The 13531-nt window shown below is 40.0% G+C and overlaps 1 protein-coding gene across 14 annotated transcripts in view; it reads left to right on the forward strand.

Annotated features, from left to right (window-relative positions):
* AKAP9 (A-kinase anchoring protein 9) overlaps window positions 1–13531 on the forward strand; it is a 100799-nt gene that overhangs the window by 75308 nt on the left and 11960 nt on the right. For 12 of the 14 annotated variants that reach the window (XM_077936928.1, XM_077936932.1, XM_028750218.2 and 9 more), the window contains 12 exons: window positions 131–307; window positions 414–518; window positions 1864–2016; window positions 2238–2417; window positions 5229–6296; window positions 7631–7777; window positions 8071–8532; window positions 9400–9457; window positions 9608–9729; window positions 10270–10461; window positions 11538–11726; window positions 12449–12593. In XM_077936928.1, the coding sequence (XP_077793054.1) occupies window positions 131–307; window positions 414–518; window positions 1864–2016; window positions 2238–2417; window positions 5229–6296; window positions 7631–7777; window positions 8071–8532; window positions 9400–9457; window positions 9608–9729; window positions 10270–10461; window positions 11538–11726; window positions 12449–12593 (2998 nt within the window). The remainder of the gene's footprint in view (window positions 1–130; window positions 308–413; window positions 519–1863; window positions 2017–2237; window positions 2418–5228; window positions 6297–7630; window positions 7778–8070; window positions 8533–9399; window positions 9458–9607; window positions 9730–10269; window positions 10462–11537; window positions 11727–12448; window positions 12594–13531) is intronic. The other 2 variants (XM_077936929.1, XM_028750228.2) reach the window with 2 other exon arrangements.

Consider the following 13531-nt stretch of genomic DNA (forward strand, 5'->3'; position numbering starts at 1 on the left):
CGTTACAGTAAATTTGTGTTTGAACTTATGACCTACATTAGCATACATCTTCTGGAGCCTTCATCAAACGAGTTCTTCATCCTTAATATTTCAAGAGGTTTGAAATATCGTTCCTGCCTATTGTCACCAGGTTGAGCAGTTAACAAATCACCTCAAAGAAAAAACAGACAAATGCAGTGAGCTTTTGCTCTCTAAGGAGCAACTTCAGAGAGATGTGCAAGAACGGAACGAAGAAATTGAGAAATTAGAGTGCAGAATCAGAGAACTGGAACAAGCTTTAATGATCAGTGCAGACAGTTTGCAAAAGGTATTTTTTTGTGGACAATGTTTTTATATATTTATTATCAACAAGAACATTCAGTTGTTTAATTGTGAATTAAAGAGATGTGATAGCTAATATCCTTACTTTAAAGGTGGAGGAAAGGAAGCAGTTTGGCTCTACAACAATAAGGGGAGAATTGCCCCTTGAAGCACAGTTACAGGCTGAGCAAGAAGCTGTAGACAGGAAAGAAAAAGAGGTAGAGTATCCCTTTCAATTATGCAGATAAGTTAATACTTCATATAATTCATTTCAGTCCAACTTCACAGGATGCAGAGTGTGCAGAGGGTCAGAATAGTCACATGGCTCCATTGTATGAGCCTGGCTTTCTTCTGCGGGCCAGACATGTGGCCTAGATGAAACTGTCCCCCCTGAGTGGAGGTAAGAGGAGCAAAGAGAGCCACATACCACATTCATGGCAAATGTATATGCGACCACATAGCTTGGGAGCCCCAAGGCAAAGGCAGGGCCATGGTATGCTATGGCTGCTGCTGCTTAGATATAAAAAGGTAAAGGTACCCCTGCCCGTACGGGCCAGTCTTGCCAGACTCTAGGGTTGTGCGCCCATCTCACTCTATAGGCTGGGGGCCAGCGCTGTCCGCAGACACTTCCGGGTCACGTGGCCAGCGTGACAAGCTGCATCTGGCGAGCCAGCGCAGCACACGGAACGCCATTTACCTTCCCGCTAGTAAGCGGTCCCTATTTATCTACTTGCACCCGGGGGTGCTTTCGAACTGCTAGGTTGGCAGGCGCTGGGACCGAGCAACGGGAGCGCACCCCGCCGCAGGGATTCGAACCGCCGACCTTTCGATCGGCAAGTCCTAGGCGCTGAGGCTTTAACCCACAGCGCCACCCGCGTCCCTTAGATATAAGCCAGCTCAAATGTTGCTTAGCTCATTGTGGAGGGGAATGATGTCTGGAAGAGGCCAGCACATGCCCTTTTCCAGACCCTGTGACACAACTTGTGGTCTCCCCATACCCAGCCACCTGGTCAGTTTGGATACTTTTAGCCTTGGAGATCACAGTTGCCTCTTAAAAAACCTGAGTCATCTGCAGTTATCCAGCTTCATCACCAGACTTGATGGGTGTTTCGTATTACTATTGAGCCCACTGCAATGTTCTCTGGCCACAGGGTGCTATCACCATCCTGATATAATTGTGGATGCCCATTTAAAATCTCAGGGTGCTGAATGACTGTGCCCTCAGCCACAGACAGATAGCCCCACCAGCTCTTGTAGGTCCTTTGTCACCTTCCTGAAGGAACAACGTCTCTGGAATAATCTTCAGGATGTGTGTAGCCATTGTATATCTAGTGCTATATTGAGAATGAGGGAATAGAAGAAATGAGCTAGCATCCATCCATAATTTTCCACGTTCACTGTAAAATTGAGTATTTTTTAAAAAGACTTTAAAATTAGAAGTTAAATACAAACATTTGTTTCTGAAAATAAGTATGGTCGTAAGATTGCAGAACAGTTTTTATTTTTATGGTTTTTGTTTGTTTAAAATATATTATCCCTTTGCCACTTACCTTGGGTATATAGATCATAAATCTTGAAGAACAATTAGAGCAGTTTCGTGAGGAACTAGAAAACAAAAACGAAGAAGTACAACAGTTGCACATGCAATTAGAAATCCAGCACAAAGAGTCCACTACAAGACAACAAGAACTTGAGCAAGAGAATAAATTTTTCAAGGTAATTATCTGGAAAGGAAATCCGGTATTTCCCACACATCTTCTTCTCTTGAATGAACACATCTGCAAATCATGAGGTTTTAAAACTTTTAATACATAACATCCTGGTTTCTTCTTTTTTAAAAAGAATATATTAATATATATCTGTATATTCATCTTGTAAATGGAAAAGAATGAGAGAAACACAAGTTACATTATTTGCCGCTGTTTTTTTGTCTGTAGGAGGATATGGAAAAAATGGGACTAGCTATCCAGAAACCTGAAGATACTTCTATAAAGGGTCATCATGCAGTTGCTGGAAAATTTGTGCAGATCATACAGGAAAAGGAACAGGAAATAAATGAACTTCATGAACAAATTTCAAAACTGCAACAGCAACTTGAAATTACAACAGATAACAAAGTACATGGTTTTTGGAATCTTTTGTGGGAACTTCTCTTTTCATTGTGAGATGTAAAATCAAGACTTCCGTATAAGCCAAATAGTTTAAGGTGTTAGAACGTGGGTTAGGTCACACTGCATTTAGAAACCCATGTCCTGATTTTCAAAATACAGTTCTCATGAATTCTGCTTTCTCTTGATATATTTATTGAAATATTAATTTCTGTGTAGTGGTAGATAATTGTGCAATTTTAGTCACAATTCCTCTGTAGGATAACTGGAGCAATATAAACATACATAATCTGAGTAGTGATTATCAGGATGCTAATGAAATGTATCATCTCCAGTATAAGTATTTATACAATGGGTTGTACTCTAATGCCATCTGCTGGATTTTGCCTAATTTCTGCCAGAGGTTTACAGAAAAAATACGTTTCATAACTGAAATTGTGATTCTAGAAAGTTGCTGAATTCTTCTTGCAAACTTAGGATAGAGTGTCAGTGTGTGTTTTACAGCAAAACACAAAAGGCAGACCAGTTTTTAATAGTTTTCAGAGTGCTGATGCCAGTTACTGTGAAACAAAGTGCTTCGAAAAGCAAAATCTAGTGAGTCATAATATTTCTCTGTTCCAAGTTATAATAGTATTCCTGCTATTTTCAGGTTTCAAAAGAGAAACTTGTTCTGGATCTCCCCCCCCCCCCTCAATTTCAGGATCCCATATTTCTGTTCCATTCATGACTACATGCCTAAAATCACTACTGCTGCTACTCATATAGATATATTACTTGTTCTTCAAGTTATGTTACGTAGCCAGTCCTCCACACAGCCTCCTTTGCATTAGCAATAGAGAGAATTCACTAGCTTTATTTATATGTCTTTTCAGGAATTGCTATATCTTTTGGAAAGAGGAAGACAATTATTTGTAGTGCTTCCCATAAATCCTGTGATTTTATCTTGTATCATTAAGATGTAAAATATCTAGAGCTTCTGAGTTTTCTGGTTCCATCTAGTTGTTGTTGTTTTTTGTATTTCTTTTGATTTTAAGATTTTTGTGGTGGCTAATAAATGCTTTCTGCATCCTTTGCTGAGAAAGCAAAAAGAAAGAGTTTTACTAGGTGAGGCCAAAGTCCATCCAAAACTCTATTCTTGAAGTTGTTATAAATCAATCACTGTCATCTATTCAAAACCAATATTTCAGCTATTCTACATTGGTCTTTTGAACTCATTCTATTTATACTCCTCTTTCTGTTTCTGACTTTGAATTCCTAGCATTGAAACACTTCCTGAGGTTTCTAAAGCACACCTTCCCCATTTAGCTACTTCTATCTTCCTCTAAATTATTCGTCTGAATAATTTGAATCTTCTTACTTGGTCTTTACACCTTCCCCTGTTTCTTAATAGATTTCTTTTAGATAAAATTCTGGAACAGTCCTTGTATGGTTGGCAACTTATCTCTTGGATCATTTTGCCTTCTTCATAGTAATACACCAGTGAAATAATATGCTTTATTATTTTTATTTTTATTTCTTCTGCTACTTCATAGTGTCCTTCCCCGCCCCCTTACAAAATCTCTTACATCTGTTTTGTAAAGTCATGATTTCACAGCTTTTGAATAGTCCCCAGTTCTTTTTTTCCCTCAGTCAAATGGCTTCTTGCCACAGTGGCTATGTTCTCTCTCACTATTAGAGGCAGTATGCATCTGAATGCATGCCAGGAATCACAAGTGGAGAGAGTGCTATGGGCTTCCCATAGGCATCTGGTTGGCCACTGTGAGAACAAGATGCTGGACTAGGTGGGCTTTTGACCTAACCCAGCATGGCTTTTCTTACGTTGTTAAATGTATCCCACTTTTTTAAAAAAAGAAAAAAGATATGAGGTGTTGATTGTATGAGTTTCTCTTTTTTCCAACCATATATAGTCGTACCTTGGTCTTCGAACAGCTTAGTTCTCAAACGTTTTCGCTCCCGAACGCCGCAAACCTGGAAGTGACTGTTCTGGTTTGCGAACTATTTTTGGAAGCCAAATGTCCCACGGGGCTTCCACTGCTTCCGATTGGCTGCAGGAGCTTCCTGCAGCCAATCATAAGCTGTGCTTTGGTTTCCATACGTTTTGGAAGTCAAACGGACTTCTGGAATGGATTCCGTTTGACTTCCAAGGTATGACGGTACTTAGATAATATAGCAACTTCATCCGTGTAGGAAGATGTGGAAATTACCCTATGATTCTGTAACTTAGGAGACCGATCAGGATCCTTACTTATTCATTTTTTTGTTGTATGTTTGGACTGTGGAAAAGAATGTTAAGTTCTAGTGACTAGGGATATAACGGTGGTTTTGTTGAAATAACCAGCACTCTGGAGAGTTCTTTTTTGCAAATGGCAAATGGGAGTTCAGTAACTAGAATGAAGCTGAGGAGCTGAGATATAGGAATAGTTCTGGCAGAGAAAATATCAGCTGAATTAGAGTTACACAAATTACTCTATAAGCTGCTTGTATATCTGCAGACATAATTGATCAAAAAGCACTATGAAGCGGCTTGGTCCTGCATATAGTCCCTTTGAACACAGTGAATTTTATTTTTTCCAGAACTTGAAACATTTAAGTGGAAAATACTATGAAGTGTATGTTTGAACAAACCAAAATTCTTAAATAACTGTCAGAAACATTTGGTTTTTAAAACTTCCATGCGAAGGTGGATTGATTGGCACTATGCAATCAATCATATATTGATAATATGAGTTGTTGTTTATGTAAGCAAGTTGTTGGAATGAATTCCAGAACTGTCTACCTCTTTTGGATAATTAAATATTTTTTATTTCTTTGACCACCTAGGTGATTGAGGGCAAAAATGAGCACATAAGGGAACTGGAGGCCCAAATAGAATATTTAAAGAGCGATCAGGAACGTGTGAAGCAAAACAGCGAACAGGAACTCGAGCAGCTAAATGACGTTATCGAAAAACTCCAGCAGGAGTTGGCAAATATTGAGCACAAAGTACCTCTGGACTTTTCTTTGACTCAGGAAGATGCAGATAACTTAAAATACCAGCTTGATGTCGTGTTGGCAGAAAAGGAAGCTTTGGTGAAACAAGTGGAAAATAAAGATGTAGAGGTCTCTGTCATGAAGAATGAACTTGAGGAAACAAAATTAAAGATGGGCAAGTTGGAGAAAGAAGTAGATGCATTCAAGAAAGAACATGAGAAAAAGGAAGGAATACACAGAAACATGCAGATGGACAGTGGTGTGGCAGAAATACGAGGATCAAGCCAACTGAAAACTGAAAGTCAGAAGAAAACTAAGATGTTAAAAAATGAAACCCCTCTTGGCTATGAGGAGGAAAATGCCAAAGATTCTTCCAGCACAAAGTTGCAGCAGCTTCAAGAGGCTTTGGAGGAAAAGGATTCAGAGCTAAAGCAACATTGCAATCAGCTCACGGCTTTAAAAGAGCAAGCCCAGGCTGAGTCAGCGGTGCTTAAACAGAAAATAACAGAGCTGGAAGAAACGCTTGAGCAGAAAGTTGCTGCAGCCCTTGTGAGTCAAGCTCAGCTGAAAGCAGTTCTGGAGCAAAGTAAACTTCTCCAAGAAATGCAGGTGGTTTCAGGAGACGCCTTAGAAGCTATAAAAACTATTTCAGCGGAGAAAGGAAACAGCACGCCTGGAGAAGATGCAGGTTCTATATTATCTTCATTATCCAACAAACTTTTGGAAATGGAGAGCCAGCTGGCAGGTGCACAGAGCAGCCTGGAGCTAGAAAAAGCAAAGGTGGAAATTGCACAGAAGGAAGCAAAGGAGAAGGAAGAGAGACTTGCTGAACTTCATCAACTACTAGCAGAAGTAGAAGAAAAGCACAAAAAGGAGAAAGCAAAGAGTTCTAAGCAAGAAAAAACGCTTACTGCTCAGGTTTGTGTGGCCCGAAAATGGCTGCTCATTCTTCTTTTATGGAGTAGGTGACTTTTCCCAAAATATGGGTGAGGTGATGTTGGAAAACACCATATACATGACCAAAAATGTTTCTGCAATAGTTCATCAAGTCTCCTTGCACAATGGGGAGCAGATTTCTCAGTTGTAAGGAAACTTGTATCTTTTCGCATTGCTTATCATGAACTATTGCCAGTTCTAGCAGATTATAATAATACTAGCTGCATAACTGTGCAAGGTAGAAAGAAGCACCCTCCCATCAATATACTTCAGTAAATTCTAAAAGGTCATCCAGTTAAGTATTACTGTTTCTGAGGATGGGTTCCAAAGACCCGCCTGCTGGAAATACTTTGGTTTCCTTTTGTGCCCCAGCCACTGTAGCCAGTAGCAATCTGCAGGATGGAGTGGGAATGAGCTGCTTACCTGGCTTCCCAGTACCTGGGTCTCTTGCTAGTTTCTGAGATGGGGAGGGAACAAGGCAGTGGAGAGGTTTGTGCATTGCAGGCAAGTGGTGGGAGTTCCAGACTGACGGTGCTGCATCACCTGCTATATGCCAGCTTCCCCGCTGCCCGCCAGTAGTGGGCAGTGACCCCATCATTGGGACGCAAGATACGCAACACCACCCTGCTCTGCCCACCAACTACTACTGCTTGTGCCCTTCAAATAACCGCTGCTGAAAATGAGTAGACATTTTCTCTTGCTGATTCAATGAAAGTAGCTTCAGACAAGTTGTAGCACACTCAAAGAAGCACTTTGCTAGGCATGGACTCTTGGAATCGTAGCTTTAGGTTATTCCATTTAATGCCATACTCTTGTGCTCTAAGTGCTAAAGGTAATACTGGCCTGGTATACATGATGTGGTAAGTCAGGCTTCTTCAACCTCGGCCCTCCAGATGTTTTTGGCCTACAACTCCCACGATCCCTAGCTAGCAGGACCAGTGGTCAGGGATGATGGGAATTGTAGTCTCAAAAAACATCTGGAGGGCCGAGGTTGAGGAAGCCTGTGGAAAGCTATGACTCACCACGACCTGCTGAATATGCGCACACCTAACTAGGCCAATATCTGTATTGTAGTACTCAGTGGCCTTTTCAAATGCTTCGGTGGACTTCTTTAATGATCCAGAGCGCTTCAGAGACACCACATCTTAGCTGCATGGTCCTGATTTCATTGGTTAGCAACCTAATGAACTACTTAAAGCTTTGTTACACAGCTTATGTCATGAGGAATCATAATATCAGGGTTGTAGTAGCAAATAGCAAAACATTCATGGGCTTATAGTCACAAAATTGGGGTTTTTTTATACATTGCTGTGCAGGTGGCTAAAGAATTGAGTGAAAACAAAGAAAGAAATATACTGTCTGATGATCCTGAACTAGAGAGAATCAGAGCTGAGTCTGTTGCTGCTAAGGAAGAGCTTAATAGTTACAGAGAAAAGGCAGAAAAACTTAATGAGCAGTTAATGGTAAGAACTGAACATTGCCATAATTATTTCATTTTTGAGCTAATGATTGCTTGTAATATTTTCATAAAAGACTGTTTGGTTGAAGAGTGGTATTCTTATTCTTATATCAATATACACGATGTTTTTCCACATAAATGTTCCCTTCTTTGTTTTTGTGAGTTACATTGTAATGGCCACTGGCTGCCAACAATAAAAGTCCGACTTTTTGACAAGGCCCTAACCACTTCAGATGTTTTAAACTCGATGCTTTGAAAAAGGCATTTGAAACACCTGTAATTCTGATCCGTTTCTAGGTAAAAGAAACAAGTTTACTTCGTCTTGAAGAAGATCTAAGGCAAACCAAAGATAAGCTGGCTGAGGCAGAAGAGAAAATTGAAAATTATGTGAGAAAGGAAAAGTGCATTGAAAAGTCAGAGGGTGTTTGTATCAATAGAAGTGATGCATCATGTCAGACTGACAAAGCTCTGCATATCAACAGCTGCAACCAAACTTCACAGCTCCTTGTCAAAAATGAGGAAATTCAGATTGATTTACAGAATGGGTGTTCTGCAGAGGAAGTTGCAGAAATCATCAAAGAATTCAGTGAAAAAATTGACAAAATGCAGGAGCTACATGCTGCTGAAATAATGGATATGGAGACCCGGCATATCTCGGAATCGGATGCACTAAAAAGAGAGCAGTTTATTGTAGTGCAGGAATTAACGGAGGAATGTAACACTTTGAAGGATGTCATAGAAGCCCTGAGAGATAAAGAGGTGTGTATTATGAATAATGTCACAACACTTCCATTTTCAATAAGAGGGTTTGCAGGATGCCTACAAGGGTGTTGCAGCAGTCATAGCCTCATGGAGTTCTATCACTATCAGATAAATTTCCATAATTTCTCATCAGTCCAGGGGAATCCAGTGATATGTGGGGAAAATGTCCAACCTTTTTCTTGCGGGCTTCCATAGATGGTGCAGATGATGATGTTCTTTTTGTGGCACTCGTGGCTATTAGAAGTGAGCACATATGGTGCTTCTGAAACTAGCACTCTTCATAGGAAATAGCTGCCTTATTTAGGGTTCCCTGGGGATTAATAGGGATAAGAGGAGAGGGAGGGTATAAGGAAAGGGGTCTGGGAGGGCTTTGAAAGGGTTTATGGTAGGACTCGCCATCTGGAGGCCCTTGGGGAACGAATCTGCCCTTGTTGAGGAATACTGATTAGTTCTCCATGGGTGGGATATAAATAATAAATTATTATTATTCTTTTTATAGAAAGGTTGTGGATAGCTTATTGGGACATGAATTGGATTCCCATAAAATGAAGTGCTAGTCAGGGATTTAATGGAATCAACATTTTAAAGTGGGCCTCAAATAATTTTTCCTCTAACTTTCAGTGGCTGGTGTAAATTGGAATGCAGAGATGTTATAAATTGTTGAAAGCAGGCTGAATTTAAGCTGGGAAAGTTGGTTGCTTTTGTGCTGACCTTGTAGATGATAATGAAATGTGGTTGTATTTTAAAAACAACAACAACAACTAGTAGTTGTGCTGGTTGCTTTTGTTATTGTTTTCTGTTCATCAGTTTATTACAGTGAACTCAATCTTGATCTTTAGATTTATTTATTTATTCGAATTTTAGGGGATCCCTGGAATAGCGCAACCCTCATCTTCTAACGCTAGAGATGGATGCTCCAGTGGTAAGAGAACAATGTTTTTTCTCCGCATGCAGATTCAATTCCCACTATCTCCAAATATGGTTGAGAATGTCCCCTGTCTCTTGCTGCGTTTGGCAGTATTTCCCTTTCCAGAAGCCATGCTGATTTGTCCCAATGATTTGCCTGTTTTAGACTCTAGTTCAGACTGGAGCCAAGGAGCATATCTTGTACCAAGCCAAGGATCAGATGCTGTATCAGAAGGAATAGGAGATGAAGGTGAAGAATCAACAGATATTCTTCCAAAGGGAATAAAGGTAAATAAAGGGATTTTATACCAGTATAATCTGGAATCCTTGCAACAACTATTACAGAGATTAGAGGGGAGATGTAGAAACAGAAAAACATACATACTGTTTGAGGAGCCAACATTTCCTCTTGGTTATAGCCATTGCTCTGGGCCAGTTTGAGCATAATGAGGAGAAAATTATAATCTTTCACTTCCATTTTTAAATAAATCACAATTCCCCCTTATTTCCAAATTTGAGGTGTTGTTTTTTTTTTAAAAAAACTATGGTTTCAAAGCAAGTCATAAACTCAAAGAGTAGGGCAAAATGAGGATCTTTGGGTTATTGAAAAGTGATCGCTTCCAATCTCTTCTTTACAGCCATGAAGGTAGGGAGAGAGTGTTCAAGCCCAAGGCACGTGCAAGTTTGAGCACATAGGGGGACAGTGGCTCCCCATTGTCTTTGGTCTGCCCCTTTATCTTTGCATGGCTGATTTGATATGATGTGCTCAGAATGGTAAACAGCAAACAGCATGATTTTATAACAGCTTTTGTCTTCTTTTTTTAACAGGGATTGCTGAGAGCTATTCATCGGGAAGGTGAACAGATTATCTCTCTTTCAGAATCTCCTTATAAGGAAAGTAACGTACATTCCCTTAAACAAGGCCCAGAATTTTGGCTAGAAGAACGTAAGGCTTTCTTGGGCACTGTTTCATCTTTGAAGGATGTAATTGCAAAAATGCAGATTCACAGGGACACTGAGGTAATTATAACCGCAAAACTGCTTAGTCTTCATGGTTTGTACTAGATGCCTTTTTCTTTACGTAGGTTAATGTGAAATATTCATTGTGCATTCTTTGATAGAAGAGGGCTGTGAAGGGCGAAAAATTGACTGCAAGTAAATTTGAGATCCTTGCTAAATCGTATGCAAGTGATTTTTTAAGTTTGGCCATTGCAAGCAGAGATAAGAAAGTACTGATCTAATTCTTGCCATATGTAAATCAATCCTATACAGGTCAACTTAGTAGTGAATCTCATTGTGTTCAGTGGGACTGTATATAGAATTATATAGAATTATATAGAATTACAGCCCAAGTCATGCAAGCTCCAGAGAGCTTGTACACACTCAGCAGGACCTCTGATTTTTCTGCTTTGAACAGTAACCTACCAAAATCACAAGCAGCTTTTCAAATACCTTTGATTCAAAAGTGGCTTTGAAGGCAGAAGAGCCAAGACCAAAATAACAAAAAATAAAGACTAGCCAGTCATATACAAAAGCAATCAAACTGAGAATGTGGTCATATTCTTTGTTACAGTTTTGGTTGGATTTAATTATTATTTTAATTAAGCAAAGGGCAAAAGGGTCAAGAATGACAATGTTTAATGCAGAATCCAGCACAATAGTACTCCTAAAATGAACGGGAGGTTGCAATACGGCTCACCTTCCCTGGCCCTCTAAGCAAAACTAAACCCAACAACAACTATATTGAGAGTTTACTCAGCTTCTCAGTTGTTTACAAAAACTGGACCTAGCACTCACACATATTATTGGAGGCGTCAGGCCCCAGTTGTCACACTTAACACACTGAAGTGCAGTTGTCTCCAGATTCCAAATGTTCTGCTACAACATTTACCACAAGCTTTACTCCAGTCACCACCACAGCTAGCCCAGAATCTGTTCCAGCAATTTGGACCACCTCAAAACATATATGCAGCTTCTTTGAGTATTACTGATGACCACAATAGTATGCATAAGTTAAAAGCCGGATCAATGAAAGTTAACAACAAAAAAGTTTGACGTGATGATATGACTACTTAATTGCATTCATGCCTTTGTAGTTTTATGCAGGATCTGAATCTTCTGAAGGTGTCTCAGATTGGCGAGCTGAACTTCTGTATGCTGTTCAACAAGTGTTTCAAAAAGAAAAGGATGTTCTTCTAGCAGCGTTTCAAATGGAATTGGCTGAAATGGGCATTAGAGATGTAATGGAGATCATGGATCAGTTGGAAAAGAGACTTCAAGAACAGGTAAGACTTACTTATGTATGGCAAAAATTGTGATTCTCTCTTGACAAACTTTTAAATTACTACAGAAGCTCTTCACATTGCGGTTTTAAATCCTAGCAATTGTCTTGCCTGTTGCTCCATAGTCTTGCCTGTCAATCCAGTGTCCAAAAGCTTATTGGGGGAACAATTTATATACTGCTTCATCTGAAAATGCCTTCCATGTTGCTAAGGTTGTTCCCAGAGAGTCAACTCCAAAATTGTAGTTTATAAACTTTTTCCATCTTTGACTGCACACCTATACCTTTGTACCCCCTAAGCTCCATTGAAACTTACTTCTGAGTAGATATATATAGAATTGCACTGCAACAGGAATATTTCCTTCATTTAAAAATGTAAATTGAAAAGCATTCTATAAAGATGTAGTGTCATGCTATTGTGATACCACAATGCTTTTATTTTATAGAAATATAGTTTAAGAAAAGTAGAAGACTTGTTACTGAAGATCACCACACAGAAATGATAAAACTATAAACATTAATAGTTATTACTGATCCCTTGATGAAATCCTGCATGTTTTGCATTATGTGCTCTTCAGCGGCAAACACAATGTTCCGTATAAAATGCTTGAGATGACAATAACTTGCTAAATTGTGATTACTGAAGACACATTTTAGTTAATAATCTGGGTTATTGCTCACTCATTTGGTGTTCTTGTTCGTTCTTTTGTTTCTAATTGATAACAGCACATATTTCAGAGAACTGCTGTGGACTGCATTCAGAATGCGGATAGAAGAAGTCTGTTAATGGAAATCAATTTATTGCGTGCTCAGCTGAACAACAGAAGAACTGATCTAAGGGGAGAACTAGAAATGGAGCCAAAATGTCATGGTAATTTATAAGACTCTGTGTTGCTGTGTATGCTTATATATTCATAAAGGTAAAGGGACCCCTGACCGTTAGGGGTCAACTCTGAGGTTGCGGCGCTCATCTCGCTTTAGTGGTCGAGGGAGCTGGCGTACAGCTACTGGGTCATGTGGCCAGCATGTCTAAGCCGCTTCTGGTGAACCAGAGCAGCGCACGGAAACACTGTTTACCTTGCCGCAGGAGAAACTTGTCTAATGTGGGACAAATTTGAGCCATGCACACAGTTGCTACCGCTTTGAACTGTACCTGCAAGATAGTAGTTGGAGCGCTGTATTTCAAGTGCCATTGGGTCTACCTCATTAGGCACCTTCTCCCTCATTTTACGTCTCGACCTTTGCAACACTTGAGAATCTGGATGACAGACTCTGAAGCACGCATGCCTTGGAGGTGGGTGAGGTGGTGCTTTTCCCCAAAGCCTTTCCCATCTTTGAAGGCTGCTTGCCTAGATGAAGAGGCACAAGGAAAAGCAGAGAATAGACAACAGACTGAGGAGAGGGTGGCTTACTTAATAGGGCAAAATAAAGCCGATATTTGTTTGTGACTAAGAGCAATTCTGAGGCAAGCACAGAGACAGTCACACTAACTAAAGAAATCTAACATACTGATAGGTAAACAGTCACAATACAGTACTGTTTGCCAAAAAGCTTAAGGAAGGAGAAGACTGAAGATGAGAGAGGAATGTCAAGGGTCTGTTCTGAGTGAAGGCATGAAAGGAACTGGCTTCAAGGGAGGGAGAGTCCACAACTTCCTGTGAAGTTACATTGTTTCCTGCCTTTGAGCAATAAGGAGAGCCAAATCCCTCTTGGCGATATCCCAAAGCCATGGAAGAACTGTCTCTTCCTGTTCCTTCAGGCTAATGCTGCCTTTCTTGACATATATGTATGTGTACCTGTTTCTTTGCT

The sequence above is a fragment of the Podarcis muralis genome, chromosome 12 (assembly GCF_964188315.1).
Source record: "Podarcis muralis chromosome 12, rPodMur119.hap1.1, whole genome shotgun sequence".
Lineage (NCBI taxonomy): Eukaryota > Metazoa > Chordata > Lepidosauria > Squamata > Lacertidae > Podarcis > Podarcis muralis.